The sequence below is a fragment of the Dromaius novaehollandiae genome, chromosome 8 (assembly GCF_036370855.1).
Source record: "Dromaius novaehollandiae isolate bDroNov1 chromosome 8, bDroNov1.hap1, whole genome shotgun sequence".
In the NCBI taxonomy this organism is placed as follows: Eukaryota; Metazoa; Chordata; class Aves; order Casuariiformes; family Dromaiidae; genus Dromaius; species Dromaius novaehollandiae.
The window spans coordinates 9,832,736-9,858,891 of NC_088105.1; the positions used below are offsets into that span (position 1 = coordinate 9,832,736).

A 26,156-nucleotide genomic window follows, 5' to 3' on the forward strand; every position below is an offset into this window, starting at 1 on the left:
GAAACGCTTCAGCCGGAGATGCGCGGCGGTGTCCTTTTGGAAAGATTGCCACCTTGTGTCTTCTCAGGCACGCGGGTGTCAGCTGCCTCGGTGGCTGAGACCGGGGGTCTCGTTGGGGAGCTTTGTTATGCACAACGGGGCGCAATAAAGACCCCTGACAGTTACAGATAGCTTCTGTGTGCCCTACTCAGCGTGCTGCCTTGTGAAGTTGGACAGTAATGTTTCTCATTTTTTTAATCTCAATTTATGACTCCTCTACCATGAAGAGCCTCTTATGTCCACCACAGTTACATATACTGTATCCTTCAAGGCCAGTAAATCACAGGCTCAAGTCATGTCAAATTTTGTGAAGTCAAACTAAATTGCAGTTGTCCTCTAAGTCAAGAAGTGGCAAAATTGAGAGAGAGAGACAGGCACACACAGGCACACACAGGCACACACAGGCACACACAGGCACACACAGGCACACACAGGCACACACAGGCACACACAGGCACACACAGGCACACACAGGCACACACAGGCACACACAGGCACACACAGGCACACACAGGCACACACAGGCACACACAGGCACACACAGGCTCTGACTGACTCTCCACAAAGCCAGGAGCCTCACAGGAGCCCTCCCATGGTACATGGGAGCTCAGTTCACCAAAAATCTCCAAATGAAAGAAAAGCCTGATAGAAGTGAACCCAAGGGGCCCCCTGCACCACACCAACAAGCTGGGTCTCCATGGGCATTTCCGTGGTCTAGCATCAAATGTAAGATGTTCCGGCTTGCAGGATTTTTCTGTATCAGTTGTGCCCAAGCTGCTGAGCCTCCCTCTCAGCCCAGCCAGGACACCAGGGGCTGGGACCATGCCACGGCCTGGCTCCAGCAGCGTTTACTCGGTGGGACTTGGTCCCCAGACCTCAGGCTGGGGTTACCCAGTGCTTTTCCCCTGGAGGCGACTCCAGCCCCGAGCCTGCCCTCGGGAGCGGGCTCCTGCGGCAGCCCCGCACGCCTGCCAGCTCCTGCACCCCGTGAGCTCAGCACCGCCCCAGCACTACCCATGGTCGGAAAGGAGATTTAATCGACGTGATCATAGCTTCTTGCTGAGGGCTTTCCCCACAGGCAGCAAAGTTAGAGAAGCACTAACGTAGGAGGGTTTTAGTCAGCTGAACCCATTTAGCTTCACACAAAATGCTGGGTACCACACCAGAGATGGGGGAAACTGAGGACAGACAAACAGATTATGCACCAAAATAAAACCCCACTTCCCCCAAACCCATGCTTCACATTTTTTCCCAGTGGCCTTGTCTCTTTTTGCAGCAGAGTTAAAATTTCATGATAGTTGAATTAATTTGGAGACGTGCCAGAACCAGGGACAGACAGCAGCATGTTGGTGTAACAGCAGAGAAGACATGCAGAAATGCCCTGCATACTAACTTCCATCCCCGCAAGGATGCTTTGCAGGGTGCTCAGGCTGCTCTTGGCATCGCAGCCGCCATCCCAGCACGACGCAATGCCCAGGCGAGTCAAGCGCCGCCACCTCCAAGCCCAGTCTCCAGGAGAAGCGTCACTATTTCGGGCAGCCCTGCTTAGAAGTTTGTGCCATGGGATAGACTGAGGAGGCAGCAGTGTCTTTGCTGCACAAGGTGACCTTGCGCCCAGACCGCCTGAGCCCAGAGCATCGGTAACGCCCAACTGCTCTGAGTGGAGCACCAGCACCAGCACAGCGAGAGAGTCTACCCTCAAAAAAAGCAAGTTACAAGCAGCCGTGACAGAGAAACAAGGAAAAACGCAGAACATCTCATGCCAGATGTTTAGCTGATAAAAACCAAGGCGCATTGAGTCCAGCTCAGAGCCGGGATACACTTACCCCTCGCTGAATCTTTAATGCGAGTGCACACATCAGTTACTCAGCAGTGCCAGAGACAAAGCAGCTTGCACCCGCCGCCCCACGTACTACGCAATTAAAAGGCTTCTCATTCAGGCACAGAAAGAAAAGTCAGGGGACTTCAGCTGTGAAGCATCCATTATTCAAAAGTGTATCCATTATTCAAAGTTTTCCTTAAAATCTTATTGTCAGCTTGAAAGGAAAAAGAAAATGAGTTTTCTAAGCTGTGCTCAGTTGATATTCCACTCCAATTTTTGCTGATTATAAGTATTAAAACTCCAGACGGTTTGAAGAGCTGAAGAAGTCTTTCACGGCTCCCAGGAAAGGCAACACCTCGGGGTAGGCGCAGTTTCCCCCCTCCCTTCACTCCACCCGAGGGCACCCTGCTCCGTCCCCAGGTCTCCGTGCTGACCCCGTGCCAGGCTGATGAGCGTTGCTCAGGAGAAGGCAAGCCAGCAAGAGGGAGCAGACACTCACCTTCACCACTCGTTGCCATCCGCACGCACAGTTCAGGGCAACCAGATAAAGTCTGGATACGAGGCCCAGCCCGCCACAGCACCGGGGGCTTGTGGTGTTGGTATGGCATGTTGAGGTTAGGCTGCAGAGCAAGTCTGCAAGCCCCCCTGAGCAGGTCCCCAGCAGAACACAGCTCCTGAGCACAGGCTGTCCTTCAACAAGTTCCTCTGGCTCTGAGAGCCTGAGATGACCCCAACTTCCCAGCAGTATTTTGCTTTCTATTGCATTTGACTCTTACATGACTCCCAGCCAAAAAGCTGTATCTTGAAGGTCACATAGGAAACAGCTCACCAGGGAGCTCCTGCCCCCAGTCTAAGGGGCAGAAGGAGACTAGTGCCACAGCTCCTGCTGTGGTAGGAGCGCAATGGGCCAGGGCATAGCCCACCAGCCAGGCAGGACAGCTAGGGGCAGCCCCAGGCCTAGGCATTGCTGCAGGGTTGGGGGTCTGGATCAGTAGAGCCAGCAGCCAGGCAGAGCCACAGACCACCACAACTCCATTATAGCCCAGATTAGAGCTGAGCTCCCACCCCCAGCAGGGCTTAAATGGGCTCCTGGCCCATGGCAAGGGGTGGGTGGAGGCCCCAGGTGAGCCTGCTCAGGGCCATTAAGACTATAAATGCCCTCAGAGCCTGAAAGGGGCTTGTAGAAAGACTGAGCAGAAAATGAGGGGGAAGGCTGACCTACCTGCCTACCTAAGCAGGTCCTGGATAGAGACCTGTTCATGAAAGCTGTATGCTAGACTAAGAAGCAGCAGCCAAGACTAAAGCCTGAAAAATGTTCTAGAGCTGTGAAGTACGCAGAAAGGTGTACTACTTTGTCTCTTTTGTAGTTATCTGTGAGTGAAGAATCAAAATCCTTAAAAGGCTTTGCTGACCTTGAAGCGGTAGACTGTAAGCTATAAGGCTCCCTGAAGGCCCTAAGGCTCCTCCACTTGGGCAGAAGAAGATTAAGGGAGACTATAGCAGATACATGCAAATGATTGGCAGAGGCAATGCTGAAGGAATGGTTCTTTAGTACTTTTTGTAGTGCAGGAGGTACCAAATAACACTATCATGTAGACTTAAAATCAAGTTTGTTTGGGTTTTCTGTATACAGAGTGCATAACTAAATTGCAGAATTCCCTGTAGTGTGACTTAAAGAAGCTGGGGGTAGTAACTATTTCAACAGCTGAATTCATAAAAGAATGGTGTTTGAAGTTTAAAAAGCAGAGAGGTAGATGCAACATATGACCCAAAAAGTTTGATGAAAGATGGGTAGCACGTCAATAATTTTCAGGGTGTATCCTGAGCGTACAAAATGAAACAGTTGTTCAGTGGCTCCTGTTGATTTAAGATGTGGGTTTCTCTCCCTTTAGGATGTGTACCTAGTACCACAATGCCATGATAGTAGACATTCATAGAGTGCTTCTACTCCACTAAAATGAACTAAAGGTTGCCTATAGCATGAGCATGGCTCACAGCTTATTTGGACAAGCTCTTCATTGCAATAGTCCATTTTCTGCTGTTACCAGTGAAGTAAGCTCAAAAAATATCTTCCTTCTGCAGCGAGAAGTTGTGCGTGCCAGGAAAAATTTACGAGGCTTTTAAAGCACGGACAAGAGTCTTCACCCAGAATCTAAAGCACATTTTGGGCAGAAGCTGGTCTTTACTGTGTAGCAGCAAGGATGGGAGCAAAGCAGCACTGGAGTCACTGCTACAATAAAACCCTGCTGAAAGCCCAGGAGACTTATTGCAGCAGAGGAAGCACTTCGTAATCTGCAGGGATGCTGAAGGGGCCTGTGGCCTGCATCTGCCCAGCGCTGGAAGCTGGAACAGCAGGGCACAGCACAGACAAATGTAAATACTGTCAGATCAAATGCTTTGAGCATTGCGTCTCTACAGCCCATTGTAGCTCAGGTCTTGTTAAGCTTGAAAGAGCATCCCCTACTTGTTCCTAGAGTTTCAGTCTCCTTTTGTTTGCAGCAATGTGGATGAAGGTAACCGTATCTGTGATCACCCCTCCTGGGACCAAGCTGACCTGATGCAGGGTGAGGAGCACGCTTTCGCCCCGTGCACACGCCTGGGTATGCTGATAACGGCGGGAGGGAAGACACGAGAGCGCTCTCCCTTCTTGTTGCTCACTGCTCAGGGCAGGATGGCCCAATGACTTCATTCCCTGTTCAAAATATACACCCCCATGTCTTATTTTGTTCTTCATTTGAAATCTCACTTTTCTGTCAGGCTGCTTGCAGGATGCCTGTCTGAGTGCTGTTCTCCAATCTCCTAGGGCAGCAGCCCCAAACAGCAGTCACTGGGACCCCAGCTGGACTCAATTGCTTGTTGGCCCACTCAAACTACATTAAAAGAAGCTGGAATTGACTTTTCTCTGCTCCCATGAGCAATAACCATGGCTAATGGTGGACAGTAGGCCTCTGTCAGTAAGAGAAAAGTGGTCCATACAATCCTACCGACAAAGTCAGAAAAACTGTAAGAAGTCACCTTATGTCTGGATTATGCATATGTGTTTTTTTTGTCACCAAGAAGTGTTATTGGGTCAGATGTTGAGGGCAGTGTAAATTTATTCAAGATTTTGGGGTGCAAAGCAGCCTGGTCAAAATTACTGCTCTTGCAACTGTGGCTGTAAGGACACTTATAAGGTAGGTTTAACACTGAGGAATCCTCAGGGTTACCATTCAGCATACGCATACAGCCACGTGAGAAATCCTGCACAGTGCTACCAGGTCCCCTAGGCTGCTTGAAGGCACAAAGCAAAAGCAAAGCGTCTGCCACACATCTGAGCGGCAGTTGCAAGAGCTTCACCCGTCTGTGGGCCGCTCCGCTCTGCGACAGCGTGGCTCGGCTCCAGCTCAGAACCGGGACAGGCTAAAAGCACACACTTGTCAACACCTACAGCAGTTTGTTCAGCTGACGAACAGCAACTTGCTAAGCCACTGTCACTATGTCCCTGATTCATTTTGCTTGTCTGATGTTGGGGGAAGGTAGGTTGGAGAGTCTCCTCTTCAGGGCAGGAAAAGAGCAGGAGGTCGAGTCCTAGGAAAAGCACCTATTTACTTCATGGAGATGATGACCTTTCCGGTGGACTTGCGTTGGAGCACGTGGTTAAAAGCTTCATTTGCCTGCAAACACAAAATCCCAGATGCTTACACAGAGTGGGAAACTCCTTTGTAGGGAAGGAAAGGGCAGAAGGAGAATAGCTGGGAGAACTCAGTTCTGCAGAGCCTCTTGATGTTTGCAATGTTACACAGCAAAAAAAAAACCCTTAAATACAACCAGACACTTTTTGTCTTATGTGGACTGTCCAATAGACTGTAATACAGTTTGTCTGGCATAAACAAAGAGCCCAGAGTTTGCATGCGAGTCTGGGCTTTCCAGTGATGGGACTGAAATAGCTCAGGACTGGCTCCTGTATATTTGACTGCCTTACATCCCTGAATTTGCTGCATGTTGGTTACATCCATACTTCTGGCAAGTTCAGCTGTTATGTAAGAATTAAAATACCATCAAATCAGAAAAAAGTGTGGTGTTCTGAACACCTTCAGAGGCTCTGAGAAAAATGCAAATAAAGACACATTACAATCAACTAAATCACTTCTAAAATATTACCCCAGCACATTACTCTTCGTGAATACTCTTTAGTACAGAGGATGCATTTTTCATATGACTTTACCATTCAGCACACTGCAATTCTGGCTTTGCAATACCAAAACAGGAGTTAATGACTCCCTGGCTCAAACCCAAAGAAAGGAGATTAAAAAGGGTAAGGAAAAATGGGATTTCTTGATTTAATATTTTTGTTTCATAGAGAACTAGGACTCTGGAGGTTTCTGTGCCAGGGGCTAAACTACACACAAAAACTTACTTTTACCCACAAAAAAGAACTTCATAAAAAATAATCCTGAGGAGCCAGCTCTGCACAGATCAAGCAAGTGTGCAACCTTTGCAAGCATCTGAATAGCGACCAGCACTGCTCCCTTCCTGCTGTGCTTCTAGACATTTGTCTGAGTGGGATATTTAGAGGGCCACACTCACCTACGTCTCTGGCTCCTTAACCCATGAGATCAAGCTGTGAAGAGCACTGTAGACTCCTAACTGATCCAACAGCCTTTTTTTTCCCACCAGCCTCCATCACAGAAGCCAAGTCCCATGAGGGCACACTGCTGTGAGCATCACACCAGCACCTACCTCTTCCAGTTTGAAGACTGCTCCAATGTTAGGATGGATCTTTCCCTCCTGGCAATACTGGAGAGCAGAAGAGATCGCAGAGGAGAAAACAGGGAAATTCTCTTTCTGGTACCGACTCCAATACATTCCCATGGCAGACACGTTCTTCAGAAGCAGCAAGTTGGCAGGAATCGAGGGGATTTTTCCTCCAGCAAAACCTATCACCACAATCCTGCCCTCCCAAGCCAAACTGTAAGAAGGAGGGAAAGAAACCGGATTTACTGGAGGTCTCCTCAGAGCCTCGCCTCGAGGCAGTACTTGCATGCTGAGGAGGGCTGAAGAGCTGCTGACGCTGAGCTCTCCCCCAGGCTCAAACGAACTAGTGCCCAGAAAAGCTCTGGTCTGCACTGCTGTACTTCAGTACCATTCCTCAGAGAGCAGACTTAAAACCCTAACAACACACAAAAAGTCCAGGCCCTGTCCCACCCACACCTCCCAGGCATGCCCAAGTTCTGCCCCTGAGAGCTGGCCAGATACCCATGGACCCCAAGGAGACATCCCAGGGGACGCCACACTTGACACCCCTAATAAGCCATACGTGGTCAACAAAATGACCTTCAAACATGCCAACAGGATCACCTGTGCTTGTACGGCTTCATCCTAAGTCAGGGCAAGGCGCAGGACCCTTACTTCAGCGCACCTTTGCAGAGCTGCCTTGAAGATGTCCCCACCAACAGCCTCAACAGCCACGTCGGCCCCTCTGCCATCTGTGAGTCGCTTCACTTCATCCCTCAGATTGCTCCAGCTGTAGTTCACGCTGTGGCTTGCACCACTCTTCAGAGCCAGCTCGCATTTGGCATCGCTTCCAGCCGCTGCTATCACCTGCAACCACACAAAAACACATCATCCAGCACTAGAGCTGCTCTGCTCAAAGAGGGAAAGAGTGTTTCAGGTGCCCTGCTGTGATCTGTGCGAGTTAGAAGCTTTAGCACTTCTGTTAATCACCTCATAAAAGGTCCCACAGTCCTCTGCAAACTGAAAATGAGACACAAATGACCTCTCTCCTGTTTCAGCTTTCCAGAAGCAGCAGCCACCCTGGATGCAAGGCATCAGCAGTCCAACAGCCACGTCACCCAAAACCATACACCAGACAGGGAGGAGGAAAACTCTCCTCCATCAGCAGCCACAGGGAGACCTGGAGAAGCTGGGCTTCAGCCTGGGTTTCAGCCTACTGCTTCCACAGGAAGCCTTAGAGAAGGCACCTACATGCTCAGGATGCCTTTGCAGGCAGCACCGTTGACACGTGACACAGTCCAAAACACGATGTCCACCCCCAGGGAGAGGACTAGCCACTGGATCGCTTTAGATTCAGTAATGCAAGCTGGACTGGAGTTATCTCAGCACGTGGGTTTTTGGCATTTTGCTTAGCATCGTGCTGTGCTTTTTAGTACAGATGTTGCAATTATTCTTAGGTCTTCCCTTAAACCAAAGAATCTCTGAAAGGTATGTTTCTTTCCTATTTTCTTTGTACAAAAGTGGAAGTTGGAACCAAAATGCCAACTCTTTCTCCTTACAAACATAAATGCTGTTTTCTTCTTAGATATTCATCAAAAAAAGAACTAAGTTAAAATTTTCACCTGTGCCTGAATGACTTTGGAGCCTAGGGCCATAGACTTCCACTGAAAACTAGGAACACGAGTATCTAAACCCCTTTGGAAAATGATGACCCACTGGGGAAACACAGACTGAGTACACAGCTCAAGGGAGCAATGGATATTTACAGCAGAGCCAGTGGAAGGTGAAGGAGAAAGAGGGGATATTGCAGAGCGGCAGGGGCAACAGTCTGTTGCAATTGGTAGGGGAAAACCAGTTTAATAGGTCGCTGGTCCCTCTGACCCAGCAAGTACCTGGTTTCAATTCTCTCCTCTGCCACTAAGTCACCACGACACCAGAGGCTGCTCTGAGCCCACGTGGTGGTGGGTCCAGGAAGGAGAGGGCAGGAGGACTTGCTTGCCCTAACAGGCTGTCCCTGCTGCCACCTGCAAGGAGCTCTGGGTCCCCAGAGAAAAGAGGGCCCTGGAGCAGGGGGGCACGTGGCACTGGAGCAAGCACACGAGGACAGACGGTTTGTTAAAAAGGAGAATACCTTTGCCTTGAAAATATTGACAGCCAGATCAATAACAGCAAGCCCTGTAGCCCCAGCTCCTGCCGTCACCAGAACGGTTTCCCTGAGAGAGAGAGAGAAGGAGAAAGCAAATGCCTGTGGCACAACAGAAGAGCACATCACTGATTTCTGAACGGGGCAACACGTTTTCAACGCCACAAGAATCCCCTCCACCATCACGGATGCACTGGCTACCAGAGCTGTTCGAGGGATACTCCTCAAAAGGAGGTTTGCCTTCTCCCCAAAATCAGCGAAATCAAAAGGGCTCTTCCTCGCCAAGTGCAAGGTTTTGACATTGCAAAGTGAAATGATCTCATAAGCAACATCTGCATTTGCTGGTTGACTTTACAAGCAGAAGCACATTTACTCCAGGCCGTAAAGAAAATGTCAGTCCTGCACCATTCAGACAGACCGTGTAACTGCCTCCGCTGCTGGGCGGAGAGGAGGATTGCGTGAATCAAGGTGTAGCAATGATTTCTGCACGCTGTTCCCCCTTCCACTGCTGGCTTTCCGTACGAATGTCAGGAAGTTGCTTAATCTCTATGGCTGTCTTTGGTGACATTTCCCTATTTCAGAGAAGTAGAGAACTCCGCATTTCAGCTGACAAGTGCTACAGAAAAATCGAGTTAAAAAAAAATCCCACACTATGACTCCCTAGCCAAGGTACAACACTGGCACGGACAGCAAGGCCATCTCTAGTGAAACTGCTATGCAGCTGTACCTGCCTTGGACATTTCCCAGCCCAGAGATTTCCCAGCAAGATAAATGGGGAATTTATTTCATTGCTGCACGCTGTCTGCGGTTTATAAAGCTTCTCAGTGCCCAGCAGTTTCATCACGAATGTCAAATGCTTTGCAGAAAGCTCATGTTTAACAGTCGTAAAGCTTGCATTTTACTTGTGTACTTTTAGTTTTTAAGACCTTTTTCCTGCAGACCCTGACAGTTTAGTACTGCTCACATGCAACAGGCACCCGTTGTTGACCCCATCTCTCGCTGACTGCGTCCCGCCTGGACCTGTGCAACCCTCACCTCCAAGGAGTCCCTCACTCTCCCTGCCACAGAGGTGGGGAAGACCGCAAACGTGAAATGATCCGCCCCCGGTTACGCAGCCAGGCGCTATGTCTGAGGTGTGCAGAGGAGACGGGATGCCACACTCTTCACAGTGGAAAGGCGCCGGGTTGGCGTTACAGTTCACTTGTCACCCTCCGAACCGCGGCTGCCACTTACCCCGGCTGAAGGCGTGCCCTGCGGTCGAGAACCAGCGTGGCTGTGCCGTAAGTGACAGGCAGCACCGCGGCGTCCTCGTAGGACACACCTTCGGGGATCCGCCACAGCATCTGCACAGAAACACACGCAGCACAACGGAGCCCGAGGAGCGGCGGGGGCGAACCGAACCCGCTGCGAGGCCTCCTCGGGCACTCAGGATGGGAAAAGGGTGGTTCCCCTACAGCTGCTTTATCGGCCTCTTTACAGCTCTTTTTTATTGTTGGCAAGACTCTCCCAAGCGTGCCGTGTCCCGTTCTGCCAGCGGGGCCGAAGAAAGGGAAATAAAGTAACCTGAAAGGGGCACAAAGCGGCAGCGCTGGCAGAACCAAAGCCCTGAACAAACTTTTCTGCAATGCGGGCAAACAAGTGCTCTGTCCTTACCTTCTGGTCGACGACACACTCCTCGGCCATAGCGGTGGTGCCAGTCACACCAACTACTCGGCATCCCTGCCAAAAAAACGTTGTCGGATGGGTGTCGGGAGACAAATCGTGCAGTCTGGCTGTTACCTCTGAACGAAGCATTTGATTTCCCTGCTTTTTCGGGCAGAACTGGGGACAGCACAAGCTGTGTCGGACAACAGCCCACTCAGCAACTGCGTGAACTGCACGTATTGCCCCCATCTTCTGACTCTGAGGCCCGAGGCAGCCTCGCTGCTGAGGCCGCCAGCAGCACCTCCTCCCTCCCGAGCAGAGCTCAGCACTTCTCCCCCCCTTTCACAACCAGGAGGCACAGGATTAAAGGGGTGAACCCCCACGGTACGCGGCTGGACCTCCACCCGCAACGACCAGCGAGGGCGCGTGAGGCCATGCCTACATGCTGGCACTGCTGTGTTTCTCCTACCTCCTTCACGGCGCTCACGTTTCCTCCAGTCTCCATCACCGTCCCCGAGAACTCCATCCCTACGGGGCGACAAGGACACGCGCGCTACGGACACTGACACCATCCACCTCCCCGTCGCAATCAGCTGCCTCCTCGGCGGACGGACTCCGGCAGCCGGGGCCTCACCTACGCTACCGCTACTTTGGGGAGAGACTACACGGCCATGGGCACCTCGGTAAGCCCCAGCCCTGCCCAGCAGAAGCGAGCAGCTCTCACCGCTAGCTATAACGCCGCAGGGCTGAGAAACAACCGAGCCGCTCGGTGTTTTGCAGGTGGCCGGGTGCAAAGCGCCCGTGCCCGGGCTTGCAGGCGCAGAGGGCCAGGTGCCGGGGAAGCTTCAGCAGCAACGTGCCGGGTGGGCAGGAGGTGGCAGCATTAGCACGAGAGACAGCAGCCGCTTGGTTAACCAGCTGGGGCTTTCTTCTAATTGGAAATATCCACAAACTTCACGGGAAAAGAGACTTTTTCACGCCATTGCATTTCAGAAGCGTGCTTAAAGCATATGGCAAAAAGTCCTCTGTCCTCCCGGCGATGCCAGGCCGCTCACGTGTGCTCGTTACGCAAATTAGTGCAGCACTGAGCAGCTCTAGGCTTAGGACACAAGCATCCAGCCCTCCCCAAAACCTCTCTATGCTCCAGTTTTCTTAGCTTTCAGGCAAGTTTAATATTTACTGTCTTTCTCCCCAGACTTGCACAAGTGCTCTTTGCACACTACTTTGCAAATGCAATTTTACACTGAGCATTTTCAGAGAGGATGTTAAAACACGGTCTCGTCTGCTCTGAGAAAATGCCTCGAGCCGGCCGCTGCTCTATTTGCGCACGCCGCTGTTCTCCCGGGCTGCCGGGCTGCTCTTAATCCAGTGAGAGTTTATTCCACCCAGGCAGTCAGTCACTCCACACCTCCTGCCCAAATCAGTCACCTCCTACTCACCAGGAGTGAACGGAAGAGTATGTTTTTCCTGATACAAACCCTGGCAGGCCAAGATATCTGCAAAATTTAACCCACAGTAATGAACACCCACTCGGACCTGAAAGAGAGAAGGGGACAAACATAAATCCAAGCAAGAGCACAAGTGTTTTAAATAGAGACTTACTGCCCTGAGCCGGCAGCAAAGCCTGGAAAAATAAATCCAGCTCTCTCAAGCCCCCAGACTAAGCACTGTGCTGTCCCATCTCTCAAAAGACATTGGTGCTTTCTAACACACAGGGTCTCGGTCTCAACCGGAGAAACTAGGGAGAGCCGCCGGTTTTGCTGCGGCCGCGTGGATTTGCCCTCTCCCTCCCCTGCGAGGTTTTCCCACGGGACCTGAAGGGAAACGAACAACCTTCACTGAAGGCCAGCTATCACGCCAGGACAGTTGTGTCTTCCCCTTGGTTCGTCTCCTCGTTGTGGGCACGTGGCTACACAAGACCCTGTGGACTTTAAGCTCGTCATCCCTTTTCCCAGCACACGTATTGTGGGAAAGCACTGCTGCTGGGCTCCGCTGTCTCAGGGACACTGCAAAGGCCATCGCACCACCGCGGCACGGTGCGCGTCGGGGCGGCGGGCAGGTGTCGGACACGCAGCCAGGGATGAGATGTGAGCACGCCGCAGCCTCGCACCCCGGATGCAACCCCCCTCCCTCCCGCCGTGCTCCCCGCCGTTCCCAGTGCCCACGTGCGCTTTCCTAGCCGGGCAGCAGCGGCAGGGCAGCGGCAGGGCAGCGGCAGGGCAGCGGCAGGGCAGGGGCGCGCCAGCTCCCCGGGGGACGGCACTCAGGCTGCCCCAGCGCAGGGGCGTCCTGTCCCCTCGGCGACCCGTCCCCTACCTGGCGGGGCTGCAGAGGGGGCGAGCGGACGTCCCGCACGAGCAGGGGCTTCGCCAGCTCGGCGCATAGGGCCGCGCGGTAGCCCCGCGCGCCGCCTCTCCCGCGGCCTCGTCCCCGGGCGCCGAGCCTGCAACACGGGCGCAGGCGGCCGCTTCACCGCGGGCAGCAGCCCCGCGCGCCCCGTCTGGCGGCGGCGCCCGGCGGAGCCTCGGCGGGCGGAGGGGCTGCGCCGGGCCGCGCCGTGCCGGGCGGCCGCGCCGTGCCGGGGGGCCGAGGGGTCGGGGCAGCCCCCGCCGCCGGGCGCGGGAGCACAGCGCCCTGGGGCAGCCCAGGGACCGCTGCCCCGGCCGAGCCACGGGCAGGGCCCTGGGGTGACAGCGCGTGGGAACAGGGGGAGGGGAGAGGGAGGGGAGAGGGAGGGGAGAGGGAGGGGAGAGGGAGAGGGGAGACGGAGGGGAGAGGGGAGAGGGGAAGGGGAAAGGGAAATGGAAGGAAAGGGAAAAGGGATGGAGCGAAGCATGGGGAAAGGAAAAGGGAAGGAGAAAGGAATGGGAAAAGGGGAAGGGTAGGGGGAATGACAAGGGGCAGGGAAAGAGAAAGAGAGACCGGGAGAGGAAAGGGGGGAGGGAAGGGGGGTGCCCTCCCCCCGCAGCGTAGCGCCCCGCACGGTCCCGCACCGCCGCGCCGCCGCCGCCGCAGCCATGATCCGCTGGGCCCGGCCCTGCTAGGCTCGGCTCGGCTCGGCTCGGCCCGGCCCGGCTCCCCTCGGCTGCCGCGGGCCTTCCGGGCCGCGTCCCTGCGGCGCCGCCCCGGGGCGGGCGGAGAGCGGGGCCGCCCCGCGGCCGCGGGGCCGGTCGCTGCGGCAGCCTGCGCGGTTCCCCGCCTGGGACCCCGCTTCCCCCGGGAAATGCGGCGCTCGGGGGGTGACCGCACTTCCAGAGCGCGGTGAAGACTCAAATACCGGCTGAGCACTCGAAGAAGAGCGACTCGCAGCCCCCGGACGAGCGCCGGTGGGAGGGCTCGCAGAGGGGGTCTTGCCTCCCCACAGCCGGTCGTGTTGCAGCAACACGCGGCAGTCGCCAGCAGCTATAAACTGCCGTGCACAGTCGCGGCCGTGTGTCATCGCGCTGGTTTTCCTGCTGGGGAAACGGAGCAGGAATCAACCGAGCAGAGGTCACCGGGTGAGTCAAAGCCCAGATGAGAAACCCAAAGCTGCTGACTCCCGAGCCCACGGGCTAACCACAAGCCCGGCCGTTCCCCTCGAGGGAGCTCCCACTCCAAAGCCTCGCTCCCATTTCCTTATGATTTTCAGAGAAAAGAGGCTTCTCTTGGAGCTGAAACGTCTCTCAGCAGCTCCGAGCCCAGAAGGCAGGTGGGCATGCGCATGGCAGAAGGGGCACGAGAAAAAAGTGGGGCTCCCTCCTGGCACCAGCGACTGCAGCACCTGCGTGTCCTCGTCTTTACGTGGAAGTGAAGCAGCATGTGCTCGCGTCACCGTCCCTCTGCTTGGCAGTAGAAATGCTGGACAGAATTGCTTTCTTCTAAGAAAATCCTAAAAGAGCTCTAAAGAGCAAAATGCTGGCAGACCTGGATCCGCACAGCGTGCCGTGCCCTGGCGGCGGCAGAGCTCCGTCCCGGGCTGCGCAGCGCCGGGTCCCAGCATCTGAAGGGGCGTAACATTGTCCACACTATCCTCTCTTTCCTTCCAGGGTTAGCTCCAGTAAATGGTATTTTAATCGATACCGTGTGGCGGCTGAGTGCCTTTCTTACTGGGATCGTATCGAACACGAGCTGTGGTGCATTGCAGTTGCATGGAGAGGGAGCAGAGAGCAGGCGCCGGCTGAATGCTGATGCCATTTTTAGTTATGCCAGGACATGTTGTTACAAGACGTCGTGCATGGCCTCGATCGGAGTCTGCTCAAGGACCACGTACCGGCTCTTCTCCAAGGCAAGCGATTTTAGAAATACCAGCTGTGGTCACAGAAGATGTGGTGCTCCTTGCTCCATGGCTTAGACCACACTCTTCCCTGGGAAATCCAGCAGAAGGAGGAGAAATATCCTACACGTTTCCCAGAGACGAGGTATTTCTCAGGCAAAAGTTTACACTCGTGCACAGAGAGTGCCAAATTTTTTGCGCTGTACCTGCACAGATGGCAGGGCAGAGCGTGCTCTGGAGAGCAGATGCGTGTGGGAGCGTGAGCTGTGGTTTGGGAGTTCGGGCTCCTCAAATTAAAGCTGTATTTCCACAAGACAGTGGCAGCATGGGCTCCCTCCGTTTAAGCCATCCTTCACATTTGCCCTACCCTGGCATCAACCCCTACTTGTGAAACGAAATGGAGGCCTTCAGCACCCTTCTGCTGCAGTTTGCCAAGGGGAAACGTCAGCTCATTTCGTCTATCAAATAAGCACACGTCCAGGAGTGATAGCTTCTTTCTCTGCTGAACGGGACTGATTAGAAAGCAGAGGGCTGTGAAGGCTTTTGCATTATTTTATATTATTATCTGGCAAAGAAAACAATCGCCGCTTCCCGACAGCTTTAAGCTTCCCTTCCGTGAGCAACGGAAGGTCTCGCGTTAACGCGCCTGCAGTAAAGGCAGGTGCAGTCGAACGAAACGTGGGCGGATGGCTGTGCGCCTGCTCAGGACGCCTGGCTGAGGAACGGGCAGCGTTTCTTGGCTAGCAGAGCGGGAAGCAGGATGGCCAGTGCTGCATTTCCTACTCGAAGCAGTTCCCGTTCGGTTCCAGTTAGTCCCTAGTGGAGCCCCACTGGCTTCTGCTGAACTCCGACACAGCGGGTCTGGCTCATCGCATGCAGCACAAGCCGCTTAATTAGAGCAGCAGCTCAATTTATTTGTTTTGTATCGTCTTTATTAGCCATCACTTAAACTCGTAATTAAGGGCAGAACAGGCACTGGGAAAATGGCAGCTGGGCTGGGCTGGCACCGCCCCGAAGCATCTGACGCGTGTGTCTGTCGCTCAGAGCTGGCGGTGTTCGTGCCTTCCTGGAGGCAGCTTCTTCCCTTAAAATAAATACCCGACTGCTAACGACCTTTGGAAGAGAGCACCAAAATCCCTGGGGAGACTCTGGCGGGCAGGACAAAGGCAGAGGGATTGAGACCGGCGGCTCACGTGGTCGCTGGAAACACCTGGACCTTCTCCCCAGGAGTGAGCGCTGCTCGGAGATGTGAAGCTACATCACTGTGTCGCTGTGGCTGCTACTGCCATTTGGTTATCACCTTGTGCTCGATGGAGAGATTTCTATGCAGGTGTTTCTTCTGAAATGCCTGAGATATTTTTATGGTCCAGAGTTCGTAGTCTGCTTCTGTATCATTCCAGTGTCCTAAATCTCCTCCTTGTAACCCTAAATCCTAGCTACGCTCTTTGGACTGAAGGCTGGTGTGACTGGTACTAGCACAAGGCAAGTCTTGCTCTAGGACCCGTTTACCTCTGTCCCACCCAACTCTGGGATCCCTACATTTTCTTTTAAATACAGCTTGCAGCAGAGCAGGGTGGGCACATAGCATTAGTGCTTGCTATGTTTTTGGTGGCAGTAGAGTCCGCGACCGCTCGGTTGATGTATCATTCACGTCATCGTAGCACCTGCTCCCGGAGCGGGACCCACCGTGCCAGGTGCTCCGCGGAAGCTCCTGCTCCAAGGAGGAGGGCGGTGCCGGCCCGGGACGTATCCGCAGCTCCGCACCTTTGCAGCGGAGGAACTGCAGGTGCCCCGGCGGGGCACGAAGGCCTGGTGAGCCGGCAGCTAGTCACAGCTTCCCTGTTGTCCACGAGGAAATTCCCAAAACTGGCAGCCATTCCCCTAAAGGCACAAGCAGCTACGTTTCGTACTGCAGGACAGTGTGCCTAAACTGTCTGCGTCTGGTGACAGGAGGGGGGAGAAAGATGGACGTGCACTGGGTTGTCCAAGTGAGATGTTATTAAGTTGCTGTCTTATGCCCTAAGCAGTATTTTTCCTTTATTTATTTATACATCTAGAGGAACAACGGGTTGGAAAGTTGGGAGGGGAGAGGAGGAGAGGCATACACATTTTGCTCCTCTTTTTTGTCTCAGATGCCATCCTCTTACAGTGTTCTTGATCACTTCTGCTTTGAGAGATGCTGCCACTGCTGCTGCAGCCAGCTCCAGCAGTAAGCAATGGAGGGCAGAGCTGGGGACCCCACGGCAATATTTTTAATGAAGTACATCTCCAGGCTACATCAGATGAGCCTATTTGTGTCTTTGTATACCCTTTGCTTGCAAACAAGCTCTCTAGGTAACCACACAGCAGGGCATAAGTTCCTATTTATTTGCCTCTGTCTCTGCTCAGAATAGCAAAGGAAGAGAACCCATGTGTTTAGGCAACACAGAACAAAAATACAGCAGAGATAAACTGGATAAATTAGGAATATAGGCAGCCCAGGAGAAAGAAGCCTGTGTTCCTACAACCGTAGATAAATCTAGTGATTATTCATTTCTCAAAGCTCAAGCCAAGTCATCTAACTTGGGGTCTGACAGGAAAAATAGGGATAAATAAATCATTCCTTCATTGTTGACCTCCCTTCTTGCCCAAAGATAAAACCCAAACGTTTTTGGCTGAGCACAAGCTAGTAAACGTATCCTTTCACTGACCCCATGTCCGTCCCAGAACCTCCTCTGCACATGACTTGTATCCGTCGTCATAGCATCGGCTGTCGTCAGCTCCCAGACATCCTGGGGACCTGCTCTATCACCAGAAAAGACCAGTTAAAAGACTACATTTTTAAATGCCAGTGCTATGCTCCTTGAAGACGATCCAATATATGAAGAGAAAACTGCCAGGGTTGTCACAGTCTTGCCTTTGCTTGTTAGAGTCAATCCCCGAGTTTTGCAGATCTCTTCTGAAGGTTGCTGCAGGCTGGTTGTTTTGTTTTAAAGGAAAGGCAGCAGCGTTCTTCCAGACAGGCAGCAGCTATTAAAAAGAGAAATAGGAAATAAAATGAAGCGAGTTATTTGGGCTTTAAAGCCAGCTAACTGCTTTTGACAAGCTGGGGGTTTTTTTTGTTGTTGGTTTTTTTTTTTGCATCTGGATATTCTTGACTTCCAGGGTGAGCGGCTAAGTTGTCCCAGCAGAGGGTTTGAACCTCTCCAGCAGAGAGAAGGGAACCTCTGTCTTCTCCAAGAAGGACCCTGCACAGATTTCTCACAGCCATATGCCCAGGCTTCGGGCACCTTGCCGAGGTCACATCCAGCTGTTCCTTGAGCCCGTTCCAAAAGCTTTGCGTCTGCCCTCACCGCCCAGTGCCCGAAGACAAGACACCCAAAATGAGAGCTTCAGATTCCTGCACCAGCCTTTCCCCATTCCCCTCCTCCCCAAATACCACAGGAGGGGAAAAAGATCTGGGTTGAGCATGCCTCCAAATTTGTTTTTGCTAAAGGGGGTGGAATGAGGACAGATTTCACTCTAAGAACATCCTGCTGGCCGCTCCTGCACTGACGTAATGGTATCTTAGGATACTCCATTAGTCTCCTTGGGGTAGTTTTGTTCAGGGAGAGAAAACATTTCTCAGCAAGTAAACAGAAATTCAGCCAGCTCGGTACACTTTTGACACCTCATATAAAGGTACCCAACGCACTGGTGAATTAAATGCACCGAGAAAGATGTTTCCCAAACAAGGGAGTCCTAAACATGCAGATCCAACGCTGGAAGTGGAGAGCTCACAAAGACGCAAAGGGTCCCCCTCCACCCCGTACAGCATTCGCAGAATCCCCAGGGATATATTTGGAGCATGTTCTGCCAAGGCTGAGTCATATTTCCTTCCTCACAGAAGACCAAAACGAGTTTGCCCCCAAAGGGCAGCGTCTCAGAAAGGGTGCAGATTTCTGTTCGGCTCATGCCGTCGGCTGGAGCTGCAGAGCCTGAATGCTTGCCGTCTCCGTTGCGTTCAGGTGGACTGGGATTACCGAGCACATATGAAAACAAGACCCAAGCTGAGTAAACAAATACTGATCTACCCAACCTCAGGTCACTGCTGCGAGTTGTCCTTTGAAGTAGTATATTGAAGGGGCAGGATCCCGTTGTATGAAATACAGTCCTGCTGTGGGGAGGTTACAAGCCTAGTGCAATCAGTGATCACATCTGAAAATGCTGGCCTCATTTGGTTGGCAAAAATCTACACCTCCGAGTGGTGCTTTCACGGCTGTGTGTAAGACAGTATTTCCTAAACGGCCCGGCCCTCTGAAATGACACAGGGGAGGGAAGCTAAAATAGCTGCATTTCAGGTATGTGCAAGTCAGAAGTGGATCCGGGTGGGAGGAGAGGGAGAAGCCAGCCGAGGGAAAAGCGAGGCAGTGGCTCAGCAGGGCCGACTTTCTCGCGACGATTAACGCTGACCTACACACCGCCATCAGTCGGGAGATGATCGTTCCTCTTCGGAGTGGCTCACGCAGCGGAACGTGTGTCCTGGTGATTTTCCAGGTACTCAGCCGTTTGACTAGAGGGATTTTAGATGCACCGAATTAGATGTGAGGCCTTGTGAGCGTCGGAGCGGAGGCAGCCAAATGAATTTTTCCCACGGTGGTGAATTAAGTAGGACGGGCCTCGTTCACAAGCAGTCGTTGACCCTTGCATGTCTCTGCAGGGTCACAGCCTTATTCGTTAGCACCTTGTAGCGAAGAGAAGGGGACAGTCGGTCTCTTTTGATGGTCTGAATTTTCCTCTGAAATTCACGCTGTAATTTCCTGCTGCCGCTTGCTGCAGGCCTGATCCCTGACCAGTGAAGTCTGCGGGATGGTTTCTGCTGAGCAAATTGCCATTTTTTCCCCAATCAGATGGGTTTTCCCCCGTTTCTCTCCATCAGGACGGAAGGGTAGGAACAACCCCTTCCGCGGAGGCACGGTGTCAGGTGCCCGGCAGACAGAGCGCACCAAGTGTTGGGAGAACAAGTTCTCGCAAGTCCACATTTTTAGGACCGGTTTCTGTTTCATGCGGCAGCGGGCTGGCCTCGACCCTCCGCCTGCCCCAGCATAGTGGGTCAGCGAGGTTGAAAGGGGATGGAGAGGGAGGAACAGCTGAGAGCTCCAGTGATCCTGGCGTGTGTATAAATAGAGACAGAGCTGTTATCCTGATGAAATGAGACCAGATGTTTCTCTGAAATCCCCCTTCGCTGCTAGTGAAAATTATAGTTTAGTTAAAACCGGACTAAGTACGCGGCAAAATATTTTAGACCTCCTAACGTCTGGAGGTCAAAGGAAACAGCGGAGGAGGAGCCAGGCTGGAAAGCTGCCTCGGCTTCGGGGTAGCGACCCTTCGACGGTGCAGCTTGCGGTGACGCCATGGAGGATGCATCGGGCACAAGCGAAGCCCGTGGAAGCCAGCCGAGTCCCTCGCCGCCTTTGTTCTATTTTTCTGCTTCCTATCCCGGCATTAATAGCCTGAGTTTAAAGCCGCTTTTGTGAGGCAGAAATTCTGTGTCAGCATATGTATCCTGGAGGCAGTTGGCAGGAGATGAAGCAGGGACAGCAGCAGCAGTTAAAACTGGGCCTTGGTTCTTTAATATTTAACTTTCCCTAGCGCTGGATTTTTTAATCAGTTGGTGAATTATCTGCCCTCCCAGTTCAAAGAGGGTTTTACCATGGAGATTTCAGTGCTTAATCCCAGGGGCAGGAGAAGCGGAAGACTCTCTCTGAAGGTTTCAAGGCTCAATCTGGCCTCAATTACATCAGTGTAGATCAGCAAAGAGTGGCCACTACAGACTTCGCTGGCACTACATTGGGCTAAAGGTAACAAAAACTGAGCTCGGGTTCAGCCTCGTGTCGGGACAGCAGAAGTCTCTAGTCCATAAAGCAGGGTAAGGTCCATCCATGGGGAATTGCCGAGAGGATACAGGCATTGTGAGACTGGCTCAGAATAGATGTTCACCTAAGCCAGTAGCCAGTGTCTGGCAGTGGCCAGCTGCAGATGCTTAGGAAGGGATATCGGAAGAGGGAGAGTATAAAGCGATCCTTCCTCCGGCATACCCTCCCGGCTTCCGGTAATCAGCAGCGGAGAGACTTCCTGAGCCGGAGGTTGCATGAATTTGTCTAATCCTTTTTTGAATTCATTTATACTTTTGGCCTCCGTGACATCCTGTGGCAGTAAGTTCCACAATGTAATTATGTGTTGTGTGAAGAAGTACTTCCTTCTGTCCGCGTTAGACCTGTGTGCTGATGATTTCTCTCCATGCTCCTTAGTTCTGGTGCTGTGAGGAACAGCGAATAGTAAGTCCATGTCCGCACCACGAAGGCAGGGACATCCCTCAGACCTTGCCCCGAGTTTTGCTCTTCCAGCCTGGGTGCCTCTTCATTTTTGTAGTCTTTCCTCACGCAGCATCTCTTCCATCACTTCCACTGTCTTCATCACCCTCCTCTGTGCCTTTTCTCATTTTATTATTGCCCATTTGAGATAAACTCACTGAACTGAGACTTGCTCACCCCTGAAGATGTGAATTCATTCTCCTGGAAGAAGGTCAAGTCGGAAGCTTTATTTTCTCAAGTCAGATTCTCGTAGTTCAATTTCTTCTACACCACGTACGCTCTTCGGCTTAATGGAAATAAATACGCAGCTCTCTCCAAACAGCTTGATTTAACTTATTCTAAGGCTGAGTAAAACTCCAGTCCTAATTTAACCAGTGCCTGTGGATTAACGTGATGTCCGTAAGTATATCAGTTAAAGGGGCTGTTTTACACAAAGGGAATTCCATGCATGTGCTTATATTACTGTACATTTATGCCTGCACAAATCCCCTATGCACTGCTGGCAGAGAAGACCCCAAGCCAGAACAGCTGAACTGATGAGCATGAGACTCGGGTGCCTCTGATTTCCATGACATCTTTATTTACAAAATATGTCTATTTTTGCTACTGCAGCATCAACCTTCCTACTTTAGTCATCTCTGCCATTTATTATTGTTTACTTTGCACCAAAATGCACAGATAGTCAGAAGAATTTGGATTTTGTTTTCTGCTGCAGTGTTGATCTCAGAAACCTTGCTATCCGGTCAGCCCAGACCTTGCATTTAGACTGGGTCAATCATACTCGCAGTTGCCAATAGTCCTCAGCTGATGAGAACCAGTTGCTGGTGTCCTATCCCCGTCCCATGTAATTGTTGTCCTAGGACTGACTGTGTGGCAGCTTTTTAAATCTCCGCTGTTCCTCTTTTGGCAGTAGCTCAGCAGCCACATCCTTCCCTCAGAGCACGCCAGCTTCTCTTCTCTTGCCCTAAGCAGCTTCGTCCCCTTTTCCCCTGCAGCTGCGTGTGCAAGCAAGCTGCAGATGCAGCAGGTAAAGACCGCAGATGTGGGTAAGGAACAGGCTCAGGACACAGAAGGTTTTGGGAGGCTAAAAGAGAGAAGGGGGCGTGTGGAGAGAGAGAGAAGAAGGGAAAACTTTGAGTCATTTACTGGACTGTGGCCCATAAATGATAAGCCCAGAGACTATGTAGGGTATTACACTGTCAGCAGCAGTGGAATGAGCAGGGTAGAGAGAATGCAGGAGGGAAAAATTGGCATCCCTACTGCTTTATGGTATTGTTATGCCAATTTATGCAGATGTCTTCTCTGGAAGGAATATTCCCCCCACACCCTCAGTTTCCAGTGCTTTGGGAACCATGAATCAGAGTGTGTTTGGGGGTGGGGAGGAATCAGCAGAGGTTCCTGGGCATCCTGGCAGTGCTGCTTCTGTGCGCAGTTCCCCACGGGAGCCTTGGCGGCCAGGGCACGACTCGGAGCAGCCCACGCGGCTAGCTCAGATGTGAGCAGTACTTCTACTGCAGCGGAAGAGGCGCAAAGGAATTGCCCTGTGTGCGTCACAGCGGACATCAAACTCCCAGGATAGCACTTTTCCATGACCCTGTGCCTCATCTCCTACCACCTCAGCAAGCAGTGAACCCGCTGGTCTGCTTCGACCCAAGTAAATAGAGAGGTAGAGGCCCACGTGATAATTAAATTTCTAGAGGGATTATGAAAATCGTCAGCAAGGTAAAGCAGAGAGACCCTACAAGCCTCCACTGAGGGTGCTCATTCTTTGTTAGATACCAGGAAAACTACCTTGAGGCATGAATCTATAGGAAACCAGGCAACACCAGTTCTGCTCATTATGAAACAACTAAATATTATGAAGAAGGACTGCTCTTTGCTTTTAAAGTCAGTGTGGAAATTGCAGCAGGGTGTATATTCCCACCATGCAGTGGAAAAACCGCAATGTGAACTCATCCCATATCAAAAACCAGAGATCTCAACTGGATAGAGAACAACCCAGTTGTAGGACAAGACTCAGGTCAAGCTCTCAGTCAAGCATGAGACACAAACCCACAGAAAATGCGGTGTCATCAATTAGTCATAGGGCCGGCAGGACTTTTTTCTCCACTGAAATAGCTAACACATGTCCCACCACGCGTGCGGTTACCCCAGCGTGAGGGCACTAATGCAGCCAGCTTAGGAGGGCATCCCCCACTGCCGCTTTGCAAGCCCTGCAGCAGCGCGGCTGGGGTCCTGAGACAAATCTTCAGGTCTGGGTGGCCGATCACCACCTGCCAAGTTAGCAGAGCTCAGAGAGTTACGGCCCCTTCAGGAGGAAGTTACTGCTCTTCAGCTGAGCTGCGGTAACTCCCTGGGGGAACGCTCTTACTCCACCACGGAGCAAAAGAAAACAGGATAACTCACAGCACTGTGAGACGTGGGGAAGCTATACCTAGTTTAAAGCAGCTCTGTGGCAGTAGAACTGCTGTAGGTCCATGCTCAAGATAGTGTTGTTTTAACTATTTCAGTAAAGGAAAAGTTTTAAGTCCACTACTAATGGCAAAGCTGTGTGCAGAGAGGAGCCTTTAGAGACAGGCTGTGCTAAGCTTTAGATTTCAGTCAGTCATTTATGAGAAATATGCACCACGGAGATAATCGCTGAATCTACGCACTTGGATGAACTTGCCCAGTTCGTATTGATCGTGGACAAGCACAAACTTGGAACGACAGATTACGGGGACAGAGCCCAAAGCGAGCTGACCTCCCTGGGAATCCCAGCTGCGGCATGAGGATTGAAGAGATGCTCCAGGAGGGATGCTACATTCACAGGAATTTGATTGGGGATTTTTATGAACATGCCTCCTAAGCAACGGGAAAGTTACCGAAAACAAAACGAAAAATTAAAACCTTGTGCGCTCAGGCAGATGAGAACACACGAAAGCCCAAATCCCCGCCGTGAAATAAGCTTAACGGGGCCGGTCATCTCCCTTCTCTCCAGCACGTCTCCTTCCCAGAGACACGAGGGAAACGGGCTGTGTGGCGCGCGAAAGCCCCCCGTCTCCGCCGGTGCCCCCGAAGGCCGCGTGCCTGCCGGCGGGCAGCGCGTGCCCCGGCACCAGCGGGCCCCGTCTCGGGGTGCGTTTGGAGCCCGAAACCCTCATCCCTGCGGCTCCCGGGACCTGTACGAGCAGCCCGGAGACCCTGACGTGATGTGTGGCGCGCCGCCCTGGGGCCCAGGCGCGTTCTCTGCCCCCGCTCAGCCCCCCCGGGCACACCGGCTCCCGGCAAGCGAGCGAGGCGGTGCCGTCGGGAGGACCCCGCAAAGGAGAGATTTGGGGGCTGCGCCCGGCGCCGGCTGAGCTCGGACAACCAGACGGGGAAACCCCTCGGGGCCGAGACAAGACCCCCCCGGGGGCCACAACGACCCCCGGGCCCGTGCCGCGGCGCCCGCCCCCCGCCGGCCATCTTCCCCCGCTCCCCTGCCCCCGGCGGCGAAGGGGCGGGGGTCCCGGCTCGCTGCCTCGGCAGGCGATTGCTCCCGCCTGGCCGGGCCCCGCGGCCGGACCCCGTCCGCGCGGGCGCTCGGCGTTCCGCTGCTCGCGCCTGGCCGCCTGGCATGCCGGCGGCGGGCGCCGGCGCGGAGGGAGCCGCGGGGCCGCCGCCGGGCGCTGCCGCCGCCTCCGCCCGCCTCTCGCGCGCCGTCTCGCGCCCGCGCTGACGCACGGGGGCGGGGGGCGGCGGCGGGGCCCGAGGGGCGGGAGCCATGGAGCGGCGCGGCGGCGCGCGCTGAGGGAGGCGCGGCGCGGAGCGGAGCGGAGCGGGCGGCGGCGGCGCCTCGGCCCCGGCCGCGGCATGGAGGCGCCCGCCGCGGCGGCCGGCGAGGCGACGGCCTGGGCGCCGGAGGCGTTCGCGGAGCCGGAGCTGGGCTCGGAGGAGCTGGAGGCGGCGGGCGGCGCGCTGGACCGCGTCCTGCTGGAGGCGGTGTGCCAGCAGCAGGGCTGGCTCCGCGTCTACGGTGAGGGGCGGCCGCGCCGCGCCGGGGCGGGGGGGGGGCCGAGGGGCGGCCGGGACCTTCCCGGGGCCCCGGCTGCGTCGCGTCCCGCAGCGCTGGACCCGGCGGCGCTCCCCGTCCTCCCCGTTGAGCCTCGGGCTCCGGCGGCCCGGCCTCACCTGCGGGTCCGCGCCGGGCGCTGCGAGCCCCGCTCCGCCTTCGCCCTCCCCTCTCCGCCCGCCCGGCCGCCTCGCCGTGACCCCCCGTTACGGGCGGGCCCTGCTGCCAGCTGCCCCCCCCCCGCGGCAGCCCCGCAGGTCCGTCCCCGCTGCGGCTACCTGCGCGCAGGTGCTGCCTGGTCGCTGCCCGGGGTCACCCAGAGCCCACAAACCCCCTAAAAACTTCCCTTCCTTGCTGCCTTCTTCAACCCGAGCCTGCCCCTCCGGCGGCCGTCGCTGCCCCCCGCCTGCCCTGCGCCCCGGACGGATCCCCCGGGTTCCTCCCGCTCTGTAAAATTAGAAGCGGCATCGTCCATTTGTTGCTGGCTGCGTTGTTCCTGGAGCCTAAAGGTGGGACAGGCGCGTTGTCCGCGCGGCCGTGCTGGACTCGTTGGCCGATCGCAGTTGATTACCGTGAGTACCACCGGTGCTGGGCTTGGCGCGCACCCAGCGAGGCAGACCAGGCTGCGGGTTTCCTGGCGAGCACGCCGCGTTCACAGACCTCGGTGTTTATTTTAGAAGCTCAAAAAGCCAGTGCGGTGGGACGAGGCTGTCTGTCTGCTTCTGCCTGGTGCGTTGCTGGGCGAAGTTATACTCGGTGCAATTAATCGTAAGAGAAGTCTGGGGGGGGGTAGTAGTATCCGCTGTGCTGAGTTGCTGCTGCTTCTGCAGCTTGCTCTTGTTACTGATGTGGCCGTAAAACACGGCCCGCGAAAAAAATCTCCCTGCCGTTGTCAGGGGGAGCTTGGAAGGAAGCAGATTACCTCCGCGTTGTTGTTGTTTGGAATACTTTCCAGAGGTGAGGTGGGAATGCCCTCGTGGAGAGCAGGCCTGGCACCAGCCTGTCTGCTTGTCACCCGAGGTTGGATCCCGCAGGAGGGGAAGCAGGAATGTGGCTTCAAAATTAGCCACGGTGAGAAACGCTGCTCGTTGATAAAGTCACGTCATGCGTTGTGATGCACCCGTAGTCTGACATGAACGTGTAGATAAATGGAAAAATGCTGTGACAAGGCTGCAAAA

General features: G+C 53.9%; 2 protein-coding genes and 1 long non-coding RNA gene across 7 annotated transcripts in view; 2 read left to right on the top strand and 1 right to left on the bottom strand.

The window, feature by feature from the left end:
• Window positions 1-4,938: 4,938 nt before the first annotated feature.
• Window positions 4,939-13,947, bottom strand: LOC112983734 (quinone oxidoreductase-like protein 2). Of its 3 annotated transcripts, XM_064515614.1 has the most exons (10): window positions 13,355-13,505; window positions 12,678-12,804; window positions 11,801-11,897; window positions 10,831-10,889; window positions 10,371-10,436; window positions 9,951-10,060; window positions 8,706-8,787; window positions 7,260-7,441; window positions 6,581-6,809; window positions 4,939-5,514 (listed from the first exon to the last, which is right to left on the bottom strand). In XM_064515614.1, the coding sequence occupies exons 1-10, from the start codon at window positions 13,378-13,380 to the stop codon at window positions 5,446-5,448; spliced, it is 1,047 nt and encodes a 348-aa protein (XP_064371684.1). In that variant the 5' UTR covers window positions 13,381-13,505; the 3' UTR covers window positions 4,939-5,445. The 3 variants fall into 3 exon arrangements, with proteins under 3 accessions (XP_064371684.1, XP_064371685.1, XP_064371683.1); XM_064515615.1 differs by lacking the exons at window positions 12,678-12,804; window positions 13,355-13,505 and adding an exon at window positions 13,639-13,947 and having other exon boundaries at window positions 7,250-7,441; XM_064515613.1 differs by lacking the exons at window positions 12,678-12,804; window positions 13,355-13,505 and adding an exon at window positions 13,639-13,934.
• On the top strand, window positions 13,738-16,636 carry LOC135328999 (uncharacterized). Its single transcript, XR_010390120.1, has 2 exons — window positions 13,738-13,858; window positions 14,387-16,636. It is a non-coding gene; the product is annotated as an uncharacterized LOC135328999 (long non-coding RNA).
• A 7,861-nt stretch (window positions 16,637-24,497) lies between these two features.
• Window positions 24,498-26,156, top strand: part of RASAL2 (RAS protein activator like 2) — a 173,319-nt gene continuing 171,660 nt past the window's right edge. For 2 of the 3 annotated variants that reach the window (XM_064515617.1, XM_064515619.1), the window contains exon 1: window positions 24,499-24,942. In XM_064515617.1, the coding sequence (XP_064371687.1) occupies window positions 24,780-24,942 (163 nt within the window). In that variant the 5' untranslated portion in view covers window positions 24,499-24,779. Of the gene's footprint in view, window positions 24,943-26,156 lie in introns of all 3 variants that reach the window. The other variant, XM_064515616.1, reaches the window with a different exon arrangement.